Genomic DNA, 27,373 nt, shown 5'->3' with positions numbered 1-27,373 from the left:
ACAACTGGCCGGGTCATTATTATTTTCCAGAGTGTCGTACAAACTAAGGATCTGAGCTCTTGCATGCAAAGAGAAAAAAAAAATGTCATTTTCTACAACCAAAGGAGACTAGGAAGAAGATTCGAGCAACAAAATCATTAATCTTGTGGCTCTCATCTCTTAGCAACCGGATCGATGAATTGGTCATTACCGGGAAAAGTCTCCCGAACTTAGAAAATTCAATCCCTCCTCCACTTCGGAACTTGATGTGGCCAGAGCACTTTAAAAGCTACGTAGGATCTATCTCATGGATTTAATGGTGTGATACTGGAAGACAACAGAGTAGAATAGACAGCACTTGTCGCCGTTGGTGGTCTGTAATTTCCAGGGACCAAGTATTTTTTGTGCTGCTTGAACTTTGACTTCTTCAACTCTCCCATCTCCATATCTCACTCGGTGAGAGAATAGTACCTAACGACCAAAATTCTCTCCTTTAAAGTTCTGATAAATTGTTGTTCTTGTGCTTTACGTCTTTGATCAATCCTTACGTCGGCTCTCATTCATACTTCCATGGCTTTATCACTTTGTTTTTTTGCTTTCCTATGTCTGATCTTATTTCCTGATCATGTTGCTCAATCTCAAAACGTTGAATTCGTCTTTTCACGGATTCAAAGGTCAGGAAACAAATCTCACCACAGAGGGAGCCTCTATTATCAAGCCTAATGGTTTACTTTGGCTCACCAATCGATCAAACTTCGCTACAGGCCATGCATTCTATACCAAACCCGTCCCGATCATTAACAGGAGTAGTTCTTCTTCTTCATCCCCAAACGCTTATTCTTTCAGCACATCTTTCGTTTTTTGCATAATCCCCCCAGGCACTGACATTTTGTGATCCTTTCATTCAATGACACCTATATAGCTCGACATCATCTTTTCAAAACCAAATTGACCTCTAGTTAGACGGACGGCTTTGTGGTCAGCATATGGTATTTGCATCATAAAGGTCAAGCAAAAACAGTTAGTTTACTAGCTTGAAAACTTTTTCCTCAAGTTTCATGTATTAATAGTAATTTAGGTAAGATTATTAGTTTTCACACGTTATGATAATTTATTGATCAAATAAGTTGTACATATCATAAAACAAAGCTTGACTTCATTGAATATGAAACAACCCTATCCCTATGAATAATTACAGAGTGGTTAAGTTATAAAGGTAGTCGTGAGTTCTAAATACTACGTTGGCTACTTGTCCCGTTTGGATAGTGAAAGTGTTTCATCTCATCTCATTTAATCTTATCTCATCATTACAACCTTTTCAAATTCTCATACAAAATATAATAAACAATTTTAACTTTTTTAAATCACAAAACAAGAATAATAGTAAAAAATAATATTTTAACAATATTTTATTCAACTTTCATCTAAAATCATCTCATCTCACTATACAAACCAAACCTTATTATGTAAAATTAGATTTCAATCATAAGCGATTCCAAAGAGACTTCAAATTGACTAGTATTTTTTTAGTTATATAACTTAAAAAATACTATATATATGCCCTATATATAGGGCATATATATATGACTAATGCTTAAGGTAAGCTATTTGAGAAAAGAATTTCGTGTGGGTGGACTATTTAGGGTATATTTGGACACTTGAAGTATGTTGGAATTGCATAAATAGTAATGAAATAATTTGAGTGAAAATGTTTTATTAGATTTTGAGAAATGAGAGAGAAAAATTTGAGTAAAAATATTATAAAGTTAAAATAATTATTTGAATATAAATTTTTAATATTATTTTTGTTTTGAAGTTTGTAAAAGTTTTATTTATTTTTGTGTTTTATTTTTAACTTTATAAAAATTGTATTAGTTTTTGTGTTTGGATAATAATTAAATGAAAAAATTGAAACTTTGAAATTGAAAGGTGTTTTGGATTTGAGTGATGTTTAAAAATAAAATCAAGAAAAGTTTTAAAGATTTTGAGAATTTCATATTTCATATTTATATCTAAAACCGTGCCTTGGTGATGGAGTTTTGTAATTTGTACAAGTGCATATAGGAAGCTTCCGAGTTCCAAGGTAAGGGTCATTAGCAATTTGAGTGATTTAGATAATAGATAGGCTGAAGCAGGCCGGTTCCTATTGCAACTTGATGCAAACACTTTTGTCTTTTGATTGCCATCTAATTAATTATGACTAGATTTAGATGTTGAATTGAGTTGAGTTAAATTTAAATGATAAAATATTATTAAAATATTATTATTTTTAATATTATTATTATTATTTTGAGATTTGAAAAAGTTGAATTGTTTATTATATTTTATGTTATAATTTGAAAAAATTATAATGATGAGTTAAGATGAATTGAGATGAGTTTGGAATCCAAACGTAGCCCTAATCATGTTTGCAATATTATTTTATTACCAACCTAATACCCTTTCGGCCTTTCTTATTCTTTAAAGGAAAATGCTTTAGTCATACAAGGAATACATAAAAATAAACCTACAAATTGATGTACCTTGATATGGTATGTTAGATTGTAAAGTTACTTTTATTATAAAGTAGATCTATAGATTCTATAAAGTCACGTCAGTTTATAGATTTATTTTATATAATCTCTTAGTATCATAGCACTTCTCAAATAAAAATAATGTGATCTTGCGAGATTTTGGTTTTAATTAATACCTGAATTTTTGTTTTCATTAATTTTTTTTTTCAATTTATTTATGAACTCAGTTTTGTCCCCTTCTATCAATCATAATCCTTGGTCTCCATTTCTGCCAGTTTTTAAATTGGATTTTTTTTTGTATTTTTAACCTCTTTAATTTATGTCTTTATCATCTTAGGCGTAGTTTGCTTTTACAGATAAGTTGGTATGAGATTAGTTGAAATTAAAATTAAAAGTTAAATAAAATATTGTTAAAATAGAAAATTTTAATATTATTTTTATTTTAAAATTTAAAAAAGTTGAATTTTATATTTTATTTTGTGTGAAAATTTAAGAAAGTTGTATTATTTGATGAGATGAGATGAGATGACTGTTGAGAAGAGTTGTAAAAGCAAACGAGACCTTAATTTATGACAATGAACCGATATATGAGGGATATCATGTATAATTTGTCTTCATCTATGTATTAAGATATATAATTTTGAAAGCAAAGTCTTTGATCCATCTCCTCCATGAATTTAAATAATTTACTAAGCTTAAAACAATTTGGAAGTTTGGAGCTGATCTGCAACTTGAATTTTTATTAATTTTTCATTTTATTTACATTATTATAGCTACCTACATTACAGGTAATGAGGAATATTTTTCACTGATCCTAAACTTACAAGTTGAGTCCACAATCAGATAGATTTAACAATATTTTTGGCATTGGAATTGCTTAATTTCATGAGTTGAAAATGATTATCATCAGCATGGACCCCTCTAAGTTTTCTCTTGCAACATTTTTTTGTTAAGTTTAATTATATTTTGTGTGAAAATTTAAAAAAATTATAATGATTAAATTAAATGAATTGAGATAAATTGGAGACTTTTGTATCGAAGAGGAATGTTACTCATCATTTTAATTCTATCATCCTCTCATCATCTTATGATGTGACATTAAATAATTAGAGATTATTTATTATATTTCATTTGTGAATCTATCATTTAATGCCACATCAGTTTATAAAAATATTTTTAATGCATGAGATGTGAGTATGTGATTCTTCTCTCGGTTTCTCCTAGTGGGTGGCTGAGGTGAAGTGGGGGGACCACACCTTTTGCAACGGAAAGGTGGTGGGAAGAGGTTACGTACGTTCAAGGTGAGTGGTTACGTAGCTGAGCAAAAGGAACGCACGGTGGAGTACGGAGGAGCAATTCGCACCGAGCTGGTGGTTTGGGAGAAGAAAGAGGAAGTTGCAGGTGTGAAAGGGAGGAAAAGGTTTCAACAATGAATGATTTGGAGGAACAGTGGGGGAAGTTTTGTTTGACAGAGGAAGAAGGGGAAGCTATAGCCATTGACGATGCTGTCGATGAGGTAATAGGTTTTAAAGGAGACTATAGCTTGGTAGGGAAGATTTGCCTAGATAGGAACATCGGCAGAATGGTTCTGGAGGACACAATGAAGAAAGTATGGAGAGTCAGCAAGCCTGCTAAGTTCGTTGAACTAGGAGGTAACATGTTTATCATAACCTTTGCTAACCAAGTAGATAAGCAACACGTATGGAGTGGGAGACCTTGGCTCTTTGACTCTCATCTTTTAGCCTTGAAGCTATTTGATGAATATACACCCCTGCAAAGAATGAGGTTTGATAAGGAAAGTTTTTGGGTCCAAATGTATGATATGCCCCTTGCATGCATGAATGAAGAACATGGCAAACAGATAGGGGGAACAATAGGTAAAGTAGAAGAGATGGACACAAAAGAAGGTGGGGTTGGATGGGGTAAGTTTCTAAGGGTACGCATCAACATTGAGCTCATGAAACCCCTGGCCAGAGGTAGAACAATCAAAAGGTGAAAAGCTTTGGATCCCAGTTAAATATGAAAAGCTGCCCAGGTTCTGCTTTGAGTGTGGTTGCCTAATTCATGGCCCACAGGGATGCACTGGGAAGGTGGGTGAAAAGTTGCAATATGGAGTATGGTTAAGGGCTGATACAAAAATGGGGTCCAAGTTGAAAATAAGAGCTAATGGTTTTGAAAGCAAGTGGGGAGAAGTGAATGAGGGAGAATAAGGGGGTGTAAGGGATGACCAGCATGAGGCAGAGGGTGAGGAAACAAAAAGGGGTGAGGTTGAGCAAAACATTGAGAGGGAGGAAAATACACCTGGGTTAAGGGGAGGGGATGAAAGTAATGAAGTAGAGAGTAGCTGTGCTAATGGTACATCAAAAAAAAAAGAATGGAAGGGGTATATGGTTGGTTGGTGGAAGCAAGTGGAGAGGAAAGGTGTTTGGAGGTAGAGGAGACTGTGCAAACAGTCACTATTGGCGAGGGTCAAGGCTTGCTTAATAGAAAGACTAAGGGAGGGGGGAAAAGGAGAGCAAGAGAGAAAATGGAGGATACAAAGCAGGGTGGTGGGTATGTTACTAGAGAGGAAAAAAGAAGAGGTGATGGGAGGTGAAAAAGTGCAAAAAAAGATCAAGCTAGGGAGTTTGAACAGTGAAGGTTCAGTGGATTTAATAATTATTGGTGGAGGCTGGTCACCAGCCCCGCCACTCTCAATGAAAATATTAAGCTGAAACTGCCGAAAGCTTGGGAACCCTCGGACAGTTCAAGATCTCTACCTTTTGGTGGAGGAGAAGAAACCCGATATAGTTTTCTTAATGGAAACTAGATTAAAAGCAATTAAGTATGAACGTTTTAAGAAGAGACTTAAGTTTGAAGGGTGTTTTGTGGTAGAACCTGTGGGTCAAAAAGGAGGTTTAACACTTTTATGGAGTAGCAGGGTCCATTTAGAAATTTTGAATTACACACAAAGGCACATAAATGCATGGATATCAAATGAGGTGGATTGCTCGAGGTGGCTGTTAACTTGTTATTATGGCCATCCTGAGACTCACAAAAGAGCTGAAGCTTGGGAGCTACTGTCATCCTTAAAGCCAACATGTTTTCAAGGATGGTGTGTATTGGGAGATTTCAATAAGATCTTAACTCATGATGAGAAGATAGGGGGCAGACCCAGACAAGAGAAACTCATGGATAATTTCAGGAAAGTATTGGAGAAGGGGAACTTGTCAAACTTAAAGTGGGTGGGCAGCAAGTTTACATGGAGCAACAGACATGAGGATGCTTCATTCACGAAAGAAAGGCTTGACAAGGTAGTAGCAAATCCATCTTGGGTCCAGTTGTTCAAGGAATATTGGGTGGAAGTGTTAGCAGGTAGGAGCTCAGATCATAGGCCAATCCTGCTGACTATGAAAAAAAAGGGACAAATTCACAAGGAAGGTTGGTAGAATATTTAGATATGAAGCTAGTTGGAATAAGGAGGAGGGTTTTGAGGAAATCATCCAAGAGGCATGGAGGATTAATGAAGGAAGGAGAGGTTCACAAATCCCAATAACAGATCAACTTGAAAGGTGTAGAGGGGCACTTCTAGGATGGAGTAAGCAGTTCAAACAAGACAGGAATCAAGAAATAAAGTTAAAAACTGAGGTACTGAAAAGGCTGCAAGATGAAGAGAGTTGTCTTAATTCAGCTGAAATAAAGAAGTTGAGAAGGAAGTTGGAACTTTGCTCGAAAATGAGGATATCAAGTGGAAACAAATGGCTAAAAGAAATTGGTATGCTAAGGGGGACAAAAACACAAAGTATTTTCACGCTTGTGCAAACCAAAGGAGGCAAAAGAACACAATTAAACTGATTGAAGATGGGCAAGGGAGAAGCTGCAAAGACCAGGAAGGCATTGAGGGAGCTTTCAAAGGATATTTTGAGAGCTTGTTCAGTTCAACTCAGCCTAGTTCAGAAGAGATGGAAGATTGTTTAAAACACTTAGAACCTCGAGTTACAAGGTAGGAAAATGACAAACTACTCAGACCATTTAGCAAGGAGGAGATTGAAGAAGCCATTAAGAGCATGTCACCTCTAAAGTCACCAGGCCCTGATGGTTTTGGAGCTTGCTTCTACCAAAACCATTGGGTTACAATTGGAGATGATGTGTGTGCAGCTGTTCTTGACCATCTCAATGGTATAATTCCTTTCCAACCTATCAATTTCACTTTTATTGCTCTAATTCCTAAGAAGAAGGACCCAAAAGTTGTAACTGAGTATAGGCCCATCAGTCTTTGTAACGTTTTTTATAAAATCATTTCCAAAGTGTTAGTTAACATATTCAAAGGAGTTATGTCAGAGATCATCTCAAGCAATCAAAGTGCCTTCATTCCTAGCAGAATTATCACTGACAATATAATGATTGCCTACGAGGTTTTGCATACCATGAAGGTGGGGAAGAAGGGTAAGAAAGGAAGCATGGCCATTAAGCTTGACATGTCAAAAGCTTATGATAGGATAGCGTGGCCTTTTGTGAAAGTAGTAATGAAAAAACTTGGCTTATGTGATGCTTGGATAGAGCTAGTCATGAGCTGTATAACTTCAGTTTCTTACTCTGTGTTAGTCAATGGAAAGCTAGGGTAAAAAATTTTTCCTTCGAGGGGCTTGAGACAAGGGGATCCCTTATCCCCTTATTTATTCATATTATGTGCAGAAGGGTTAAGTTATTTGCTTAATCACTCAGATTTGAGTGGGAATACTAAAGGGGTTATTGTGGTGAGAGGAGGAAGTAGAGTAAATCATTTGCTATTTGCAGATGACTGCATTTTATTTGGGAGGGCTTGTGTGGAGGAATGGAAGAGGTTGCAAGAGTTGTTGTTGAGGTATGAAAGAGCTTCTGGTCAATTCCTGAATAAAGAGAAGACACCAGTCTTTTTTAGCTCAAATACTCCTATGGCAGACAGAGATCTTATTCTAAAAGAAGGGGGGTCTTTGGTCGAAGGCAGTTATGAAAAATACCTTGGTTTACCAACCATAGTTGGTAAATCAAAGTATAACACTTTTAGAGGTCTCAAGGAGAGGGTGTGGCAGAAGATCAACAGCTGGAAAAATTATTTTCTGTCAGGGCAGGGAAGGAGGTGTTGATCAAGGCAGTTCTTCAAGCAATTCCCTCTTACACAATGAGTGTGTTTAAGCTTCCCAAAAAGCTTTGCAAGGAGATCAATATTATGCTGTCCAAATTCTGGTGGGGTAATGGGATACATTAGAGGAGCTGGGAAAAAATAGGGATAGCTAAGGGCAAGGGAGGTTTGGGGTTTAGAGATTTGGCTAGTTTCAATTTAGCACTCCTTGCTAAACAAGCATGGAGATTGTTGCAAAGCCCTCAATCTTTGGTTGCCAATATTTTCAAAGAAAAATATCATAAGAACACCTCTATCATAGAAGCTAAATTGGGCAATGCTCATTCTCTGATATGGAGGAGTGTTTGGAACTCATTGGGATTACTAAAGGAGGGGCTGAGGTGGAAAGTTGGGGATGGTGTGAAAATCAACATTTGGGATAAAAAATGGTTGTTATCCCCCTCAACCTATTGTGTTCAATCCCCCATCTCGATACTAGATGCAAATTCAAAAGTCAGAGATCTGATTGATGAGGATTCAAAGGATTGGAATGAAGGCCTTATCGGGTCTATTTTTAATAAAGAAGAAGCTGCTCATATTTGTAGTATCCCCTTGAGCACTAGAGGTGTAGAGGACAAATTGATATGGGGTCCCTCGAGAAAAGGTGTATTCTCAGTCAAAAGTGCATACTTTCTGGAAGAAAATAGAAAGAAGGCTGTGGTGGGTGAGTCTTCAAGGGAGGGTGAGATGGATAGCAGGTGGAAGTCCATATGGAAATTGAAAGTTCATGGTAAGGTGAAGCATTTTTTGTGGAAGGCAGGAAACAACCTTCTTGCAACTAGAGAAAACCTATTTACAAAAAAAGTTATCAAGAACCCCTTATGCCCCATCTGTTTGAAAGAAGAGGAGACTGTCATGCATGTTCTCTAGCTTTGCCCAGCAGCTAGTGATGTGTGGGCTGAGTCTCACAAAGCAACTCAGAAATGGGGTATTATGGAAACAGATCTGCTTAAGCTGTGGAAGGGTTTGGAAAGGAAGTTTAACAAAATTGAGCTAGAGGAAGTTGTAGTCATAATGAGGGGATTGTGGATGAGAAGGAACAATTTTATTTTTGACAACAAATTTCTGAACCCGAGCAGCATTATCAGATCTGCAAGAGAATCCTTGGAAGAATACCACTTAGCAGAGGAGGGACTAGCAGTTTCAAGTAGAGGAGGGGTCAGTCGAGCAGAAGTCATCCAGAAATGGTCACCACCAGGAGCAAACAACTTTAAAGTTAACTGGGATGCAGCTTGTAATATCAAACAAAGGAAAATGGGAATAGGAGTCATTATCAGAGATGAAAATGGGGCAACTACAACAACATATTGTGGATTCAAAGGCAACGTGGACCAACCAGTAATAGCAGAAGGGTTTGCTCTTAGAAAAGCTATGGAACTTTGCAGAGACTTGGGACTCAATAAAGTGACATTTGAAGGAGATGCTCAAAACATTTAAGAGCAGTTTATAGTCCAGATGAAGATGTATCAAGCTTGGGCAGTATTATTGAAGATTCAAAGTCTTTTTTATCTGAGTGGTCCAATTGGGCAGTTCAATACACACACAGAAATACAAACACAGTAGCACACAATTTAGCTAAGTTAGCTTTAAAATCAAATGTAGAGGAAGTATGGATAGAAGAGGTACCAACTTGTATTTCTTCCTGTTTACAGAAAGACATGGAAGGTTTTGTAGACAATGTTCTATGCTGAATGAATGAATGAGGCACCATTTAAAAAAAAAAATGCCACATCATAAAATGATGATAAAATAAATAATAAATAAACTTTTCCTGTATCAAAACCGTACCTTAGTTTAGGCCACAGAATGGGATCTTGCGCCATTTTTAATATACTTATGCATCTCTCTCTCTTTATATAAATATATATACACACAAATAATCTTCACAACCTCCTAACACTCCACACTCCACATTTTTTTTTAAGTTTTTTAATTTTTTTAATTTTTTTAAATATTTATTATATGAATAATGAATAGTAAATTTAAAAAAAATAAACTCAAAAAAAATTTTAAAAAAAATATTAAAAAATTAAAAAAAATGTAGAGTATGAAGTAAGGTAGAAGTTGTGTAGTAAAACTCATATATATACACCCATATACACTCCATCGGCATGATGGGAAAGACATTAGGCAGTCCATTGAAAAACATACTACTTAGGTACGTAGGTCTCTTTATGATTAATTATCTGCATAATTTTAATTGCCTAGGCCCCACAAAATGGGATCCAGCTCTAATATGGAAAATAAAAATAATTTGTATAAGTTTTAAATAGATAAGTCTCATATAAATTTTTGTAATAAAATAAATTTTATCTTAAAAAAGTGTAAAAATAAATTATTATTTATTAATAAAATCTATTATTTTAAAAAATTGTATAAAATTTATTTATTTAAAACTTGTATCTAATATTACTCGATTAAAAATCATGCCCTCATATATTTGATATTCACTTTTAAAAGCTTTTATTACCGGTTAAACTGTTCAGTTGATTATCAGTAAATTGGTTTCATTCGATTATGTTTTTTATATGCTGTCAAATCGGTTTAACCCGGTTTTGAAATTCTGAAAATTAAAATCAACAGGATTCGGAAATTTCGATTTTTCGGCTCAATTCGGTTTTATATGTATGATTCGGTTTTAGACTTTTTGTTGAGTTAGTTTTTGTGACTTAAATGAATAATTTCTTTTAGCTTAAATATGAGTTTTAGAATCCAAAACATTATTGTTTAGCTCTAAAAACCATGTTTATGTAACTTAATATTTACTTATAAAAAAATGTATATATATACACACACTTATACCATATTATAGACTAATAATGTATTTTTGGTATGGTTTGGACTTAGGAGGTCCATAAATAGTGGGTTGACTCTATTATTCTTCATATGGCCACGCAACCTACGGAGTTTGAAGGATACCTATTAATTTCCAATGAATTAAATACGGATTTTGATTGCAATGAAAATTCAAAAGATGAATGATTGATACGTAGGACTTTTATTATTTAAATGGTTTGGCAACCTTCAATTCTTTCATTCTAGAATCTTATAATATTTTCTCTGTTTTGTTACTTCTTTTTTTTTTTTTTAATTAGTATTCGGCCAGACTCATTTACAGCTATTTTTTTTTTTTTTTTTTGATCAGATGCATGTGAGAAATATTAGAAAAAAATGATTTGATTAATTTTCTTGTTTGACATATTGTTTCACTTCCACTATCTCTTGTCCTTTTTCATGTTCAACCCTTTCTCCCCGTTCACCCATATATATTTATACTTTTGAAGAAAGACCAATGTTCAATTCTTTTGCATATGAAGTTTAATATGGTTGTGATATGAAGTTTACCTTCTCTTTAAAATTTAAATCAAACTACATTTTGTAAACTTATATCAAACTTCTTTTGCGTATATATTACTATGGTTGTTGCAATTATCTTTTTTATAATTTCTTATGATGCAGTTATGTTATTTATAATTCTTAACTATTTATATATAGTTAAGAAAATATAATTTTTTTTATAATGCAGTTATCTTTTTTATGTTTGAAGAAAGACCAATGTGAAAGACAAATATACTACTAGTATATTTAATACTACTATTCTATTTAGAGTTTCTTCTAGGTGTGGAAGTCATGGTCGAATAATAAAAATAAAATAATATTCATCTAAATGGATATATATGAGGGTTGTTGACTACAAAAATGCAAGTACGTACTCCCACCGTGGTCTGCTAATTATTTACCAAATCTTTCTGTTTTTAACTATGTACTCCAATGCTTATTTATCAAATCTTTCTATTTTTTTATTATTCTATTTCATTATCGTATGAAATTAGATAATAGATTTACAAGTAGAATATAATAAATAATTTCTAATTATCTAATATTACATCATTTCATAAAATGATAAAAATTGAAAGGATTATGTTACAGTCACTACTCTTAACTCCTCCTGCTAGGAGCTAGCGTTAGTTATAAGAATTTTTTTTTTAACTTTTTCATACAAGTATAATATATATATATACGCGTTAGTCCTGGGATGTACCTGACATAATGATTTAAATAAAAAAAAAAAAGTAAAAAAGTTAGTAACTTATTTGTCTGAAAAAATAAAATATAAGGTTAAATAAAAAGACAAAAAATAAGATTAAAAAAAATCTAAATTTCAGTAAAGTATGAACATTAGTCTGCATCCATAATGAATTATCTATTTACTCTTTATATAATAATAAAATATTATTAATTTAATATTAAGAACCTTTTGGTAAAACATGATTCTTCATTAAATTCTACAAAGAAGTTACACGTCAAATGGTCAAAGGTCCTAAAGACTTTTTGGTAAAATATGATCAGTCATTAAATTTTATAAGGAAGTTATACGTTAAATAGTTAAAGATTTTAATGACCTTTTGATAAAACAAGATTTAACGAAAAAATAAAAAAAAAATTATTGAAAAAATAATAAAAATTACTATTAGTTAGATAAGTACTTATTATCTATAATAATTATAGAGTAGATATGAGTAGAATTAAGTAATTTAACTGCATACACGCAATAATTACAACTGGCCGGGTCATTATTATTTTCCAGAGTGTCGTACAAACTAAGGATCTGAGCTCTTGCATGCAAAGAGAAAAAAAAAATGTCATTTTCTACAACCAAAGGAAACTGGGAAGAAGATTCGAGCGACAAAATCATTAATCTTGTGGCTCTCATCTCTTAGCAACCGGATCGATGAATTGGTCATTACCGGGCAAAGTCTCCCGAACTTAGAAAATTCAATCCCTCCTCCACTACGGAACTTGATGTGGCCAGAGCACTTTAAGAGCTACGTAGGATCCATCTCATGGATTTAATGGTGTGATACTGGAAGACAACAGAGTAGAATAGACAGCACTTGTCGCCGTTGGTGGTCTGTAATTTCCAGGGACCAAGTATTTTTTGTGCTGCTTGAACTTTGACTTCTTCAACTCTCCCATCTCCATATCTCACTCGGTGAGAGAATAGTACCTAACGACCAAAATTCTCTCCTTTAAAGTTCTGATAAATTGTTGTTCTTGTGCTTTACGTCTTTGATCAATCCTTACGTCGGCTCTCATTCATACTTCCATGGCTTTATCACTTTGTTTTTTCGCTTTCCTATGTCTGATCTTATTTCCTGATCATGTTGCTCAATCTCAAAACGTTGAATTCGTCTTTCATGGATTCGAAGGTCAGGAAACAAATCTCACCACACGGGGAGCCTCTATTATCGAGCCTACTGGTTTACTTCGGATCACCAATCGATCAAACTTCGCTACAGGCCATGCATTCTATACCAAACCCGTCCCGATCATTAACAGGAGTAGTTCTTCTTCTTCATCCCCAAACGCTTATTCTTTCAGCACATCTTTCGTTTTTTGCATAATCCCCCCAGGCTCCGGCAGAGGTGGTCATGGTTTTGCTTTCATTTTGTCTCCCTCCAAGCAACTTCCTGGAGCTCAGGATGAGCATTACCTTGGAATTTTCAATGAATCCAACGATGGAAATTCTTCCAATCATATATTTGCTGTTGAATTTGATACGGTTAAAGGGTATAACGAGCCTTCCGATTCTGAAGGAAACCATGTGGGGATCAACATCAATGGCATGTTAAATTCCGAGGCAACTAGACCAGCTGCTTATAGTGAGAAGGGCAATGAACAAAACGAAAGAGATATTAAATTGGAGAGCGGTGATCCTATTCTTGCCTGGATAGAATATGATGGCCAGGCAAAAGTTGTGAATGTAACAATATCTCCAGCAACGAAAGCGAAACCGAGCAAACCCCTCATTACTCTTGAAAAAGATCTGACTTCGATTCTTTTGGATAGCATGTATGTTGGTTTCTCCGCATCAACGGGCGATAAATCAAGCTCTCATTACATCTTGGGATGGAGTTTTTCGACGAAAGGAGTTGCTCCTCCACTAAATCTTTCACAACTTCCGGAGCCACCTCCAAAGGAGAAAAGTGATCCATCATCTTTCAAACCCCAAGTTACTGCAGTGATTGCCACTTTATCTGTTTTAACGATTATTTTGTTGGGAAGCCTGTTTGTTCTCACCTTGTACAAAAGAGGGGCGCATGCGCGGCATGAGATTCTCGAGGATTGGGAGTTGGATTGCCCTCACAGGTTCAAATACAGGGATCTTTATGCAGCGACCAAGGGTTTCGAAGAGAGTGAGGTTATTGGAGTTGGAGGCTTCGGTGCAGTCTACAAAGGTATTTTACCTGCGACTGGAAGCGAAGTTGCAGTAAAGAAGATAGTGCGTACCTCAACCCGTGGAATGAGAGAATTTGCAGCTGAGATTGAGAGCTTGGGGAGGTTGAGACACAAGAACTTGGTCAATCTCCAAGGTTGGTGCAAGCATAAAAACGATCTGCTTATAGTCTACGACTATATTCCAAACGGTAGCCTCGATTCACTCATTTACAAACCCAAAAACAACTTTGTTTTGAGTTGGGAAAAAAGATTCAGCATCCTGAAAGGCATAGCTTCTGGATTACTATATCTGCACGAGGAATGGGAGCAAGTGGTAATCCACCGAGACGTGAAGTCCAGCAACGTGTTGATAGATGGTGAAATGAATCCTCGGCTAGGCGACTTTGGCCTTGCCAGGCTATATGATCATGACAAGTTGTCACACACCACCAATGTCGTCGGCACGATCGGATATATCGCGCCAGAATTGGCTCGTTCCGGCAAGGTATCCACAAGTTCCGATGTGTTTGCATATGGGGTTTTGCTCCTTGAAGTGGCCACCGGGAGAAGACCAGTAGAGTCGAGCAATTTCATTTTGGTGGACTGGGTAATGGAAAGCTATCAAATGCGTCAAATTCTGGACCCAGTTGATCCAGGGTTGAACACCATTTACGTGGTTGAAGAGGTAGAGTTGGTTTTGGAATTGGGTTTACTTTGTTCCCATCCCAGGCCAGGAGCTAGGCCTACCATGAGACAAGTTACACGGTATCTCAGTGGGGATGAACCGCTTCCCACCATTAATGATGACTGGAGTTCTCTCGATTCTCATGGCTTCAGTGAAATGAACTCGAGAATGTTAGAAGGCATTTCTATCACAAATTCCTATCTTTCGTCAAGTACCAATGGGGGCATCTCTACCAGTTCCATAAACCGTGGAAGATAGTAATTACTACTTAGTCAGCAGGCCATGCAGGAGGGTCTTCTTTGTTTTTTGTTAATAGTCCTGTACTAATTTTTCTTTTCATTTTTTAGGCATGCATACCCAGCTTGTATATATATGGGCTAGTTTCAAATACATACCAATTAATTATGAAAGTCATCATTCTCTTTGGCAAAGAAATTGTTTTTAGAGTTCTTAATGATCTCATTCTGCTACTTTTTATGTTGCATGATAAGTTGAGAGTGTTTTGAATCCGTTTGGATTGATAAACTATTTTAATTTATCTCATCTCATCTCATTTTATTATTACAATTTTTTTAAATTTTCACACAAAACCCAACAAGTAATTCAATTTTTTTAAATCTCAATTCAAAATTTTTAAATTCTAAAATAATAATAATATTAAAAAATTATATTTTAATAATATTTTATTCAACTTTTAACTTTTATCTAAAATTATCTCATCTCACGGTCCAAACGCAGGAGCTAAATTCTTCTTCAAAACGTTAAGCGTACATGTTTAGGCAGAGAGAGGTACTTGAGAAGCAAGTGTATTAATTTATTGTACATGCAATTGGTTTTCATTTAATTGTTATTGCAACAAAAAAAAAAAAATGACGTTCGTATGTGAACTCTGATGGAAACTGGGAATGTGGTTTCTGTTTGGATCAAGTCTACAACAGAGAGCACGAGAAACTTGATTTCTGCTGCAATGTCAAATGTTTAACTATTTTATGAATTCATAGAAATTATTAATTGGTACTTAAAGTGTACATACATATACGCGCGAAATCTCTAGTTGACTTAGCTTTTCCATCAGTGGCCGGAGTCAAAGGATCAGTTGGCAAGATGATTATATTCATAAGATTTGGGAGAAAATCAAGTAATAAAAGAATCCTTAGAATACTTGTCTCTGGACATCGTTGATCAAATGTACGTAGAATCAATCATTTATTGATTGTGAATCCTCACATTTTTCCTATACGGAGAGTGTTGGATGGAGATTTTTAGCCTATTTATTTTTTACGTTAATGTCATGATTGATGTAGAAGAGTTATTTTATTCTCAGATCGGTATGTAGAATACACAATACGCATCACTTACATGGTAAGATTTGATTTACATGTAAGACATATTCAAATTTTAAAATTTATCCTCAAAATCAAATAATTATACCATATAAATACTTTACTAAGTATGTTATCTACATTGCCTTGATAACATATTTTTTCGATGGAGTTATATAAATAAGTTTCTAAGGGTTACTTCCTTCTATCAAGAAAACATAACCGTACATTAATTCTTATGTTTCTTAATAACCAATTATCTTTATTTTTAATTATCCAAAAGTTTAATATTAATAAAATCTCTTTTAAATAATATAATACATATAATATATTTACAAAATGTGTGGCACGTAAGACACTTTAAGTCTCCTATAAGGAGACATGCTCTTTCATTCTCCGCTTGGCTTACGTGACAATCATCTAAAATCATATAGGGAACTAAAACCGAACTCACAATTAAAATTACTGAAACTATAACCTTTAGAAGAAATATATAATACATGAATCATGGTAATTATGTTATTATATTAACATTTCCTTCCATGTATTACAATGTATTACTCTCCTTAAATAAATTTTATATGTGATATATCTCTTTGTGAACGACTTCCTATAAGTTATTCTAGGTCCATACGTCATAGATTAGTAGCAAATAGTTATCTGCACAAATAAAAAATGTTGATCTTGACATCAACAAGTACGGTATAAAATAATCAAATCAAACAAGAATGAGCCAATTAACCCCATGCTCTCTATATGTTTAGACATATTTTTATTACGAGCCCTTTTGTCATGGAATCTACAATCATAAAGGATGTACTTGTATGCTCGATTGATACTTATTGTTCCTTAACTCTCTCTAATAGCAAGATATTTTATATCAATATGTTTGCTTTTACTCCCACGTTTGTTATTCTCGGACCGGTCCGTCCATGGAGAGATTTTTGGACTAGACCAAAAATTTCGGTCCACCTATTTTCCAGATTGATTACTCCTATAGACTGGACTAGATATTATCTATGGTTTCGGTTAGTACATTCAGTCCATTTCACTAAATTCGGGTCTGGACCAATGCAAAATGGGCTGAACATAACAAAAAAAAAAAAAAAAAAAAAAAAAAAGAAGAAGAAGCTCAAAATCACTTCTAATGTTTATTTTCGGCCTAACTAACAAGAAAAATCCCAAATTTTTTCCAATTTTGAATATCAACTATTTAACTTTATTTACACATTTTGTTTTGGAAAATAGCCTAAAGAAAAGTTGAAAACATTATCAAAATTATATATATCCATCAATGAGAATTAGCAATCAATATAATAATTTTAAAAACAAAAAAAAAAAGAGAAGAAGAAATTGAAAAATACATATCATCCAAACTTCAGATAAAAGAAAAAAATAGAAAATGAAACGCAAAAAATATACATAAAAGTATTATATATATAATATTTTTTAAAAACTATATATAAACTTCAGTCGGTCCGCTTTGGTCCAAAAAAATAGCACCCCAGGACTGGATCAAAAACCAAAATTTTAAGGTTATATGGACCGAAACCAACCAATATACTCATCGGTTTGGTTGGTCAGGATTGGGCCCATTCGGTCCTGATTTTCCGGTCCAAACCAATAAATTTACACTCCTATGTTGGTGTCTTCCCAACATTCTAACAACATATACAATATTAGGTCTTATACAAACATGCGCATGCTTTAAGCTACCATGAGCATATGCTATGGAATGTTTCTACTCCTTTCTTTGCCAAAGTATTTTTTGAACATTGATTTAAACTAAATTTCTTATCCTTTAATATGAGTGTTGCATTGGGTCTACATTTATTCATTCTAAATTTCTCCAATATCTTTTCAATGTAGGCTTTATGGGAAGGTCTAAAGATTTTTCCAAACTCGTCTCGATGAATATATATGCTTCAGACATAAGAGGATTCAATTAAAACCCTTCATTTCAAAGTTTCAAAATAGAAACTTTTAATGTCATTTAATAGACCCAAATCATTAATTGCGTGCAAAATATCTTCAAGCTATAGGACTAAGAAAATAAACTTTCACTAAATTTATGGTATATGCTATTATCCACAATATTCTCTGTAAAATCAAATGAAGTAATAACATAATGAAATTTCAAGTACCATTGATAGGGTTCTTGTTTCATCCCATAAATTGATTTCTTTGGTTTGCAAACTAAATGATCACACTTAATAGAATAAAACCCTTCAAGTCGCTTCATATATACCTCTTCTTTAATTGTCCTATTCAAAAACGTTGTTTTACATCCATTTGATATAACTGTAAATCAAAGTAAACTACTATGGCCATGATCACTCTAAAACTTAGAAACAGGAGATAAAGTATCATGGTAGTGAATACATCCTCTTTCTGTGAATCATTTATCTACAAGTCTAACTTTATATCTATCAATATTATGATTTGAGTCTTTTCTGGTTTTATAAACTCTTTTACAGTCAATGGTTTTAGCCATGGATTCCATTTCTTCTATCATAGGATCGTGCCAAAATTTTGAGTTTTCCCCACTCATGGATGTGAAATGAAATGGGATCGTCTTTAGGTTATACATCAAAGTCGGGTTCTAATAGGTATACAAAGTAATCATCAGAAATAGCAGACTTCCTTGTGCTTGAGGATCTTCTTAATACTATAGTTTCATCTATATTATGTAGATGTTGGATTGTATAGTCAAAGTTGGTATGTTCCTTTTGAGTTGGTGGTGGTTCTTGAATTGATTGTTCTTCAAGGGTATCATATCGATTTCCTTGAATGACAATAATTTCATTTTAATTCGCGAATGTAATATTTGAATTCTATGTTTCCTCTCATTCTATCTTTCAAGGAACATTACTCCCACTTATTTTAAAACTTTTTATAAATTTTGCGTTTATGGCTTCCACAACTCTAGGTGTATGTGAAGGACAATAAGACTTGTAACCCTTAGAACTTTCTGCATAGCCAATGAAATAACCATTAATTGTCCTTGGATCCAATTTCTTTAGCTGCAGATTGTAGGCCCTAACTTTAACTTGACAACCCCATATGCACATGTCTTAAACTATGTCTCCATCATTTTTATAATTCAAATAAGATTTTGAGAACTAGGGGTGAGTTCGGTCCGGTCCAGTTCTAGGAGGTTTTGTGGACCGGACTGGACCTATTCGGTCCAAGATTTTCCCACCCTGGACTAGACCAAACAGCCTAAGGACTGGTCTTGTCCGGTCAGTCCAACCAATTTTTTAAAATCGATTAATGAAAAAATTTATTTAAAATACTAAATTAAAATTAAGTGACTTATTAAATGAAAATTACTTATTAAATTGTACAGTTATTAATATATACTAGTATTATATATTATAGTTATACATTAAAGAATATAATAATACATTGATCTAAATATATATAGTTATAGACTTAGTACCAATAGTATAACTAATAACTACACTAGTAGTATTACTAATATACTATATGTTAGTGATTAATGTGTAATACATTACTAATATTATATTAAATAATACTCTATGTAGTTTAATACTAACATATTAAGTTAATTATACTAATACTATTATAAATTTATACATATACTATAATTTATACTATAACTCTTATAATATGTTAATATATTAATATATACTAGTACTATATATTATAGTTATACATTAAAGAATATAATACTTATGTAATATTGTGATATATTAATAATTAATTATATACAATTATTTATATAAATAATATATATAAATAATAAAATATATTTATATTTTTTTTAATTTTCATTCGGTCCGGTCCGGGATGAAAAACCCTTGGACCGGGGACTTCATTCGATCCTATATAATTTGGACCGGACCAATTCGGTTTGGTCCAAAACTGGCAAGTCCGGTCGGTTTCTCCAATCTGGATCGGCTGAATCTCACCTCTATTGGGAACAACCTTAGATGAAACTCTATTTAAGATATACATTGCATTTTTTAATGCCTCACTCCACAAAAATAGAGAACAATTACAATTATTGAGCATACTTCTTACCATATCCATAAAAGGTACGGTTTCCCCTTTCTATAACACCATTTTCATGAGGTGAACATGATATTAATGTTTATTGAGCAATTATACCTTATTCCTTGAGAAAATTAGCAAATGGACAAGTCATTTCTTTGACTATGTGTCTACCATCATATTCTTCACCCATGTACACCTTATGATCTTTATTTCTTTTCTAATTATCTCTCTACTTACTTTTTATATATTCTAAAAGCATCAAGTATTTTAGATTTATAAAAAATGAGGTAAAAATACATAAATTGTAAATAGTTATCAATAAATGAGATAAAATATCTCTAACCATTCAAACAAGGGATACTAAATTTATGATATCCCATTCTAATAAGTGATAAGGGTAGATGATGTATAAGATCTCATATTACTTGGGAAGGAGAAGTTCTTATTTTTTATAATGTTCCAATGTGGTTCCAATTGTGTTATGGACTAGTCCTTTTGGAGTATAGGCCATGTGGTTTTGGCTTTCTATTGAGGCGTTACAAAATGGTCCACATATGTTAATGTGTATGATCCCAAGAGTTTTCTCAATACTCTTGGCACCTTTATTGGTCTTATTGGTTTGTTTGTCCTTTTTGTAGTCCACACAAGTTGCATAGTCCGAGAAGTCCAAAGTCATTAAGACTCCATCATTAACTAGTATTTTAATTCTCTATAGAGATGTCTCAATCACCTATGCCATAATATAGAGGAGGACTCATCAATAATATTTACATTTAGTATCAATATCATCATGCAGAGTTAATAGGCTATTTTAAAAAATAGAATCTAAATTTAATTTATATAAACTTTTAATCAATGTCCTAGAGCCTACAAATGTGAAGTTTTTAAATACATAAGCATTTAAAACTCACAAAGTTAAATTCAAATCCTAAAGGTACTAATCTCTATATAGTGACCAAATTTCTAGAAAATATAGGTATATAAAATGTGTTTCCAACGTCCTAAATATAAACATTATTTAAAACAAGTCTAAAAGTTCCTACAGCTTCAGCATGCGAACACATCCCATTTCTTAAGTAGATGCATTCACTTGCCATTGGTTTCCTTAAGTTGAGAAACCATTACATGATATTGAGAACATGAATTGAGGTGATTAAATCAATCCACCATGTATTATGATGAGGGTCTACAAAGTTGGGCTCATAGCACATAAGACTTTTTTTTTTTTTTTTTAGGAGCACACAAGAGAATTAAGATTACCTTTCTTCTCAAGCCATGATTTATACTTTATGCAATCATTTTTTTTTGTACACATTTTTCCTGCAAAAGAAGCATATATCGTTGTCTATGTAGCATTTGAAGGGCGCTTTTCCATCATCCTTGCAATTTTTTTAATCGAAACTTTTGCCCTTCTTCCATTTTCCCTTCTTTGAGTAACAAAATGAGTACTCTCAATATTTTTATGTCTTAATCTCTCTTCTTGTAAACACATGGTCAAAAGTTCGTTAATGAACCATTTTTCATTATGTTTGTTGTAAGAAATCTTAAATCGGGCCGATTTACCAGTTTTTATTTTTAGCCCTATATATGCATAATGATTGATACCTAGCAATTGTGTTTACATTGTAGAACTACTGATTAGTGATTTTAAAACAAATCAACTAGATTCTTAGTCATGAGCTTCTCTTGAGAATCTTTATCATTTGATCATCAAAAATTTTGATTCAAGCTTTTGGTGATCAAGTGATTGATTTGAGGTTCATTATCTTTTATAATGATCAATTTGATGGTGCGTATAAATTAAATCAAAACATTAATGTTCATTTAAACTATTTTTTGGAATGAGAAATTTTCCTAAAATGCAACTAGTTTCTAATATGTTTTCCGAGCATAAATGCAATATTGCTCTTTAAAATTATTTCCCACAAAAATAAATGGTTCTATTGTGGTGGATCTTGTGTGCATCATTTTGGTTATTACTGAAAATGTAATAAATCCATCAGTAGTCCAAAGTATTTGTGACTTTATAGCTATTGATGAAAATAATCTTATTTTTTTGCTACCGAATAAATCATTTGCAACAATATAGGGCGATGCAAAAAAGTCCATTTACAACAAGTTAGTGCTTTTGCGACGGGTATATGTGATGGAAATGAGAAGGTATTTGCATCGCTATTTAGTTTTTACAACAATATAGAGCGATGCAAATAATAGTCCATTTATGGAAAGCCAATGCTTTTGCGAAGGAATATATGTGATAGAAATGAGAAGCCATTTGCATCACTATTTAGTTTTTGCGACAATATATATCGACAAAAAAGTAGTCCATTTATGACAAGCAAGTGCTAAAATAAGCTTATTTTCGGCACTATTTTGTTTTTGCAACACTGGACTCTAGTCTCTAATAGCGCATTTTCCTACCATTTAGAATGTCTTTTACGTCAAAGTTGTCCTCCTTTAGCATTGACAAATATCGTTGCAAAGAAATTTTTTTGCATTGATATTACATTTCGATGTGAAAAACTTTTTGCAACTCAGTATTACCAATGATCTTGTGTCAATTTTCAAGCGATACTAAAACACAATTGTGATGTTTATAATGCTTTTTTTGACCATTTTAGGCAATGCAAAAAGCTATTTTTCTTGTAGTGCCACTGATGTGAGGTTATTGTCATAGGCCACATGAGGGCGAGTGTTGACTGTCACCCCAATTTTTCTAAATATGGGTGGTGATTCTATTGACGTCACAATGGTAACTTAAATAATAATAAGGAAAATTAACTAAAACCATGTGTCATTACATTCATGCCTTTAATTTATTAGCCATGGCCGAACTTGTTTTGAATTTGGTTTTACGTTCAGTGACAGTTGGTATTATTTTAGGCTTGTTTTTACGTTCAGTTGATGTTACGTTGGGTTTGATTTTACGGTGAGTTTGTGTTTACGTTTGGTTAACATCATTTGGGCCCTGAGTAATACAGCTATCTTTGTCAAGTGGTATTTCGTGTGACGTGGTACGTAGGTTTAATTAATATGGTATGTTGATTAAAAGTGTTTTAGCATTTTTTTTATTTATTTTTATCAAGCATGTATGAAGTGCTATTGCTTAGAAATTTTTTTTTGCATATAAATGTTAAAACATCTCAAAGTAAATTAGAAAATCATGCAATCTAATTAAACTTGTACGTAAGTAGTCATGGCATATTTATTGATGATTATCTTTGAAACTAATTGATGGGAGTTATAGTATTGTTACGTTAAATGATATATGGATTCTATGTGAATGTTAGTACAGTACTGTTACTAAATTATTTTTGGAATTATAACTACATCGAAGGACTTTGAGAAGGTGTAGACCCCTTCAATGAGAAATGTATGAGGATGATAACTACACTAAAGGACATTGAAAAAGTGCAGACCCTAAACAAACGATTAAAGGGGAAGGATAATTATACCGAAGAACATTGAGAAGGTATAGATATCAAATGATGAGAAGGTAATGGGAAAGATAGCTACCCTTGAAAGGGCAGTTCTCGATGGATAAATTTTTGGAAGTGCATCTTTACGTTATATAAGATTTTCAATTTATTCTCAAATTCAACAGAAAACCCTTCATTTTGTAAAACCAAGACACGATCTTCCAAAAATTTCACAAAATTCTAAATCATTTAAATTTTTGCATTATCAATCTAAAAAAATGGAACTGCTGAACCATTTTTTGTCATCAAGTATAACATCATTTGGATTAGAAATATATATATTTTAAATTCAAAACCTCAACTTATAGGTGAAATAATTTATAGAAAATATGAACATATACAACTTATTAGTATAAACTTATTAACCAAAGAAAAGAGATAGAGGCTTCGTTCCAGTTGAAGAAATCTTGAAAGGGAAAATAATATTTTGAGTGAAGAGAGAGGATAAAACTCGAAACTGAGTTGGGTGCATTGGAAAGCTTCGAGGTTGTGGGTATTTATAGGAAAAATACGATTAATTTAGAAAGGAAATCGATGGTTGAAACTAATGGAGCTACGTTACGAACGACAACAACGTAAAAAAAAAAAAAAAAAAAATCAGAATGGTTGTAATGTGTGAGATGTATCAATTTTATGGGGATTTAAGAAAGAGAGAGAAACGTGGGTGGTGCTTCTGGAATAAGGGAGGGATGGTTGTAACGTGTAGGAACGAAAATAGAGGACAAAAAAGGGTCATGTGCGTAAGGTGCTATACGTTTCAGGAATGAAAATAATAAGCCCTCCGTTTCACTTAGGTGTATCAGCCAAATGTTTTATTTTTTAAACATGGGCCTAAGAAGAACTATTGGGATAGACTATTAATCTATGAGCTTGAGACTTTTCTATAAAAAACATTATTGGGTTAAGTATTATCCCGATAGACCTCACTTTCTTGATATAGATGTGGACAGACAAGGCCTTCTCCAAGTATTGTCTTCATGTGGTGCAAGTACAACAGACCAACCCTAGTGGAGGATGGGGAGACAAAAGGTAGGTGATACCATCAAGAGTATACGCTCTCATGCCAAGAGAAGTGGACGCGGATGCCCCATAGACTCAAGAGGCAGATGTCGCCACATGTACCAAGTCCCGACCTCAACTAGCTAGTTGGTAATTTTAGGGGTGGAGAGTAAGAAGGGAGTTGTTTGGTCATTTCAAGGCGATTTATAGTGTTTCAATACTGTGTGAGTGCTTTATTTTAATCGGGTGCATTCTAGTCATTTGTATCCACAACGTTCGTTAGAATAAGTGGCCTTTAGGTAGAACCAATGCAACAGGAGATTTATGTTGCACTACCAAACAGAGAAATGATATCTTGCACCAAGGTGGTTGCAGATTATCACTTAGAAATAGACAATTATCATGGAGGTGGATCTAAGAGTGTTTGACCTAATGGGATTCGATGTTATCCGAGGCATGGATTGGTTATTTATGTTTTGCGAGTATAGATTATCGATAAAAGATGGTAGGGGTGGGTGGCGGGGCTTTACCCCTCGTCATCTTGTCCCCGTCCGCCCTGCCCCCGCTTGGGCGGCATGGTCAACCTCACCTGCCCATGTTGAGGCAGGACAGGCAAGGGTGAGGGCAGGGGTTGGGCTGGGTCCACCCCCCACGCGCAGGTTGGGCCTAAGCCCTGGGCAAATCCTACACACACACACACACATTTATATTAAAAAAAAGATTTAGTTACCAAAACAACAGCGTTTTGGTAACAATTTTTTTAAAAAAAGGAATGCCAAAACGATGTCATTTTTTTTTTGGGTGAGATGGGGGGGGGGGGGTTCTCCTTCCCCACGTAATCACTTCTCCCTCTCCCCTCTCTCTCTCTCTCTCTCTCTCTCTCTCTCTCTCTCCTTATTTCTCTATGCACTATTTTGAGCTCCTCTTTCTCTCTCATAGTCGCCGTAGCTGCGTGGCCCACGTCTTCATCTTCTCTCTTCCCCCTCGCTCTCTCTTTCCTCTCTGGCGGCGCAGATCCGCGAATCCTCATATCCTTAAATTTCTAGTTGTTTTTGGTCTAATTTGGTTGCTAGTTTTGGTTTTTGATGTGTATTATTGTGGATTTGAGATGGTTTTGTAAATTTTTTGTGAATTTGATTTTCTTTTTTGTGTATTTTGTTTTTGGCTGGAACAACTCACAACCGTGAGTGGCGGTGGACCGGGGATTCCATTCTCGCCTTGGCACACAAACGAGGGCCCCAACCTCACATCACGAGGGTGGATTTCAAGGTTGCAAACCCTACCCCCACCCATGCGGGGGCGGTGGCCGGGTAGTACCCCTAAAAGACGGTAACATTTTGAGTGCTTGGAATGGAAGATAGACTATTCCGCGATAGTAAGTTACGTTCAATTTCAGGGATAATTACGACACTACAAGCCAAGAACGAGTTGACGAGTGGCATTGAAGCCTATTTAATACACTTACAGTGCTAGAAAAGAAGGAGCCTAAGGAGGTACAAGGTATACCAGTAGTAAGTGAGTTCCCAGAAGTTTTTGGAGAATTGCTATGATTACCGCTTCCTAGGGAAGTTGCATTTTTTATTGAGTTGAAACCTAAGATAGTTCCAGTACGTAAGCCACCTTATAAGATAGCTCCAACAGAGTTGAAAGAGCTAAAGAATCATTTGCAGGAATTATAGATGAAGGGATTTATTAGGCCAAGTATATCACATTGGGGAGAACTAGTGCTATTTGTTAGGAAGTAGGATGAGACCCTTAGAATGTGCATCGATTATTTAAAGCTGAATAAGATGACTATAAAGATAACTACCCTCTACCAAGGATAGATGACTTGTTTGACCAATTTCAATGAACAATGGTGTTTTTTAAGATTGATCTTAGATCTGGTAATTACCAACTATGAATTAGGGAAGGTAACATACCAAAAACGAGCAATGACCATTTTGAGTTTATGGTGATGTCATTTGAGTTAACTAATGCCCCAATAACATTTATGGATATCATGAATAAGGTATTTAGACCATTCTTTGATATGTTTGTAGTGGAGTTTATAGATGATATTCTAATATATTCCGAGAATGTCGAGGATCATGAAAGTCACCTAAGGCTGATATTAGGGAAGCTTAAGGAACATCAATTGTTTGCCAAACTCAACAAGTGTGAGTCTTGACGAGAGGAAGTCAAGTTCCTTGGTCGTGATATTTAGGGAAGTAGTCATAATGGACCTGAGTATGATTGAAATAGTGTATTGGCAACATCCTGCCATGGTATACAATATTAGGAGTTTCTTGGGACTAGTTGGTTACTATAGGAGATTTTTGGAAGGATTCTCCAAATTATCTAGTTCTCTCATAACGTTGACTAGGAAGAATGCCAAGTTTATTTGGACCGAAAAGTGTGAACAGAGTTTTGAGGAATCGAAGAGAAGGTTAACCACAACCCATGTGTTAGCATTACCAAATCCTCACAAGCTATTTGCGGCAGTTTATAGTGATGCATCGAAGTATGGCTAGGATGTGTCTTGATACAAGAATGAAGGATAGTAACTTATGCATCTAAGTAATTAAAGGACCACGAGAAGAATTACCCCACTGGAGCTAACAACAATAGTGTTTGCATTGAAAATTTGACGACATTGCCTATATGGCAAAGTGTGTGAGGTATACATGGATCATAAGAATTTGAGGCATCTCTCCACCCAGAAGAACCTCAACAGGAGACAACGAAGGTGGCTAGAGACTATAAGCAACTATTGATGCGAGATCATGTATGACCTGTGAAAAACCAATTTAGTCCCTGAACAAATGATACTGTGTAATATTATTTAGGAAGTGACAGTGATATATGGATATTTGTGTTAATGAATGAACCTATTTATTGTTTAGGTCTCTTGTATGAATAGTATTTAGTCTCTGACTAAACATTTACTTATTCCACTGCAGTATAAATGAATAGCAACTGACATGTGAACTTCTTTGCGAACATTGCACGCCTATTCCTAATCTAAACCCTGGGTG

The 27,373-nt window shown here is 34.3% G+C and overlaps 1 protein-coding gene across 3 annotated transcripts; it reads left to right on the top strand.

Moving 5' to 3' along the window:
* The first annotated feature begins 325 nt into the window (after positions 1-325).
* On the top strand, positions 326-14,967 carry LOC121268521 (lectin-domain containing receptor kinase VI.3-like). 3 transcript variants are annotated; one of them, XM_041172836.1, is made up of 2 exons: positions 326-857; positions 13,047-14,950. In XM_041172836.1, the coding sequence occupies exons 1-2, from the start codon at positions 605-607 to the stop codon at positions 14,792-14,794; spliced, it is 2,001 nt and encodes a 666-aa protein (XP_041028770.1). In that variant the 5' UTR covers positions 326-604; the 3' UTR covers positions 14,795-14,950. The 3 variants fall into 3 exon arrangements, 2 of the variants coding, with proteins under 2 accessions (XP_041028770.1, XP_041028769.1); XR_005941182.1 differs by lacking the exon at positions 326-857 and having other exon boundaries at positions 12,474-14,889; positions 14,928-14,967; XM_041172835.1 differs by lacking the exon at positions 326-857 and having other exon boundaries at positions 12,474-14,950.
* Positions 14,968-27,373: the final 12,406 nt, after the last annotated feature.

The sequence above is a fragment of the Juglans microcarpa x Juglans regia genome, chromosome 5S (genome assembly GCF_004785595.1).
Source record: "Juglans microcarpa x Juglans regia isolate MS1-56 chromosome 5S, Jm3101_v1.0, whole genome shotgun sequence".
NCBI lineage: Eukaryota > Viridiplantae > Streptophyta > Magnoliopsida > Fagales > Juglandaceae > Juglans > Juglans microcarpa x Juglans regia.
This window is presented reverse-complemented; position numbering and strand designations above follow the sequence as displayed.

Excerpts from the sequence above, each read along its gene's own strand:
- LOC121268521 (XM_041172835.1), top strand. The coding sequence starts at position 12,740 with ATGGCTTTATCACTTTGTTTTTTCGCTTTCCTATGTCTGATCTTATTT.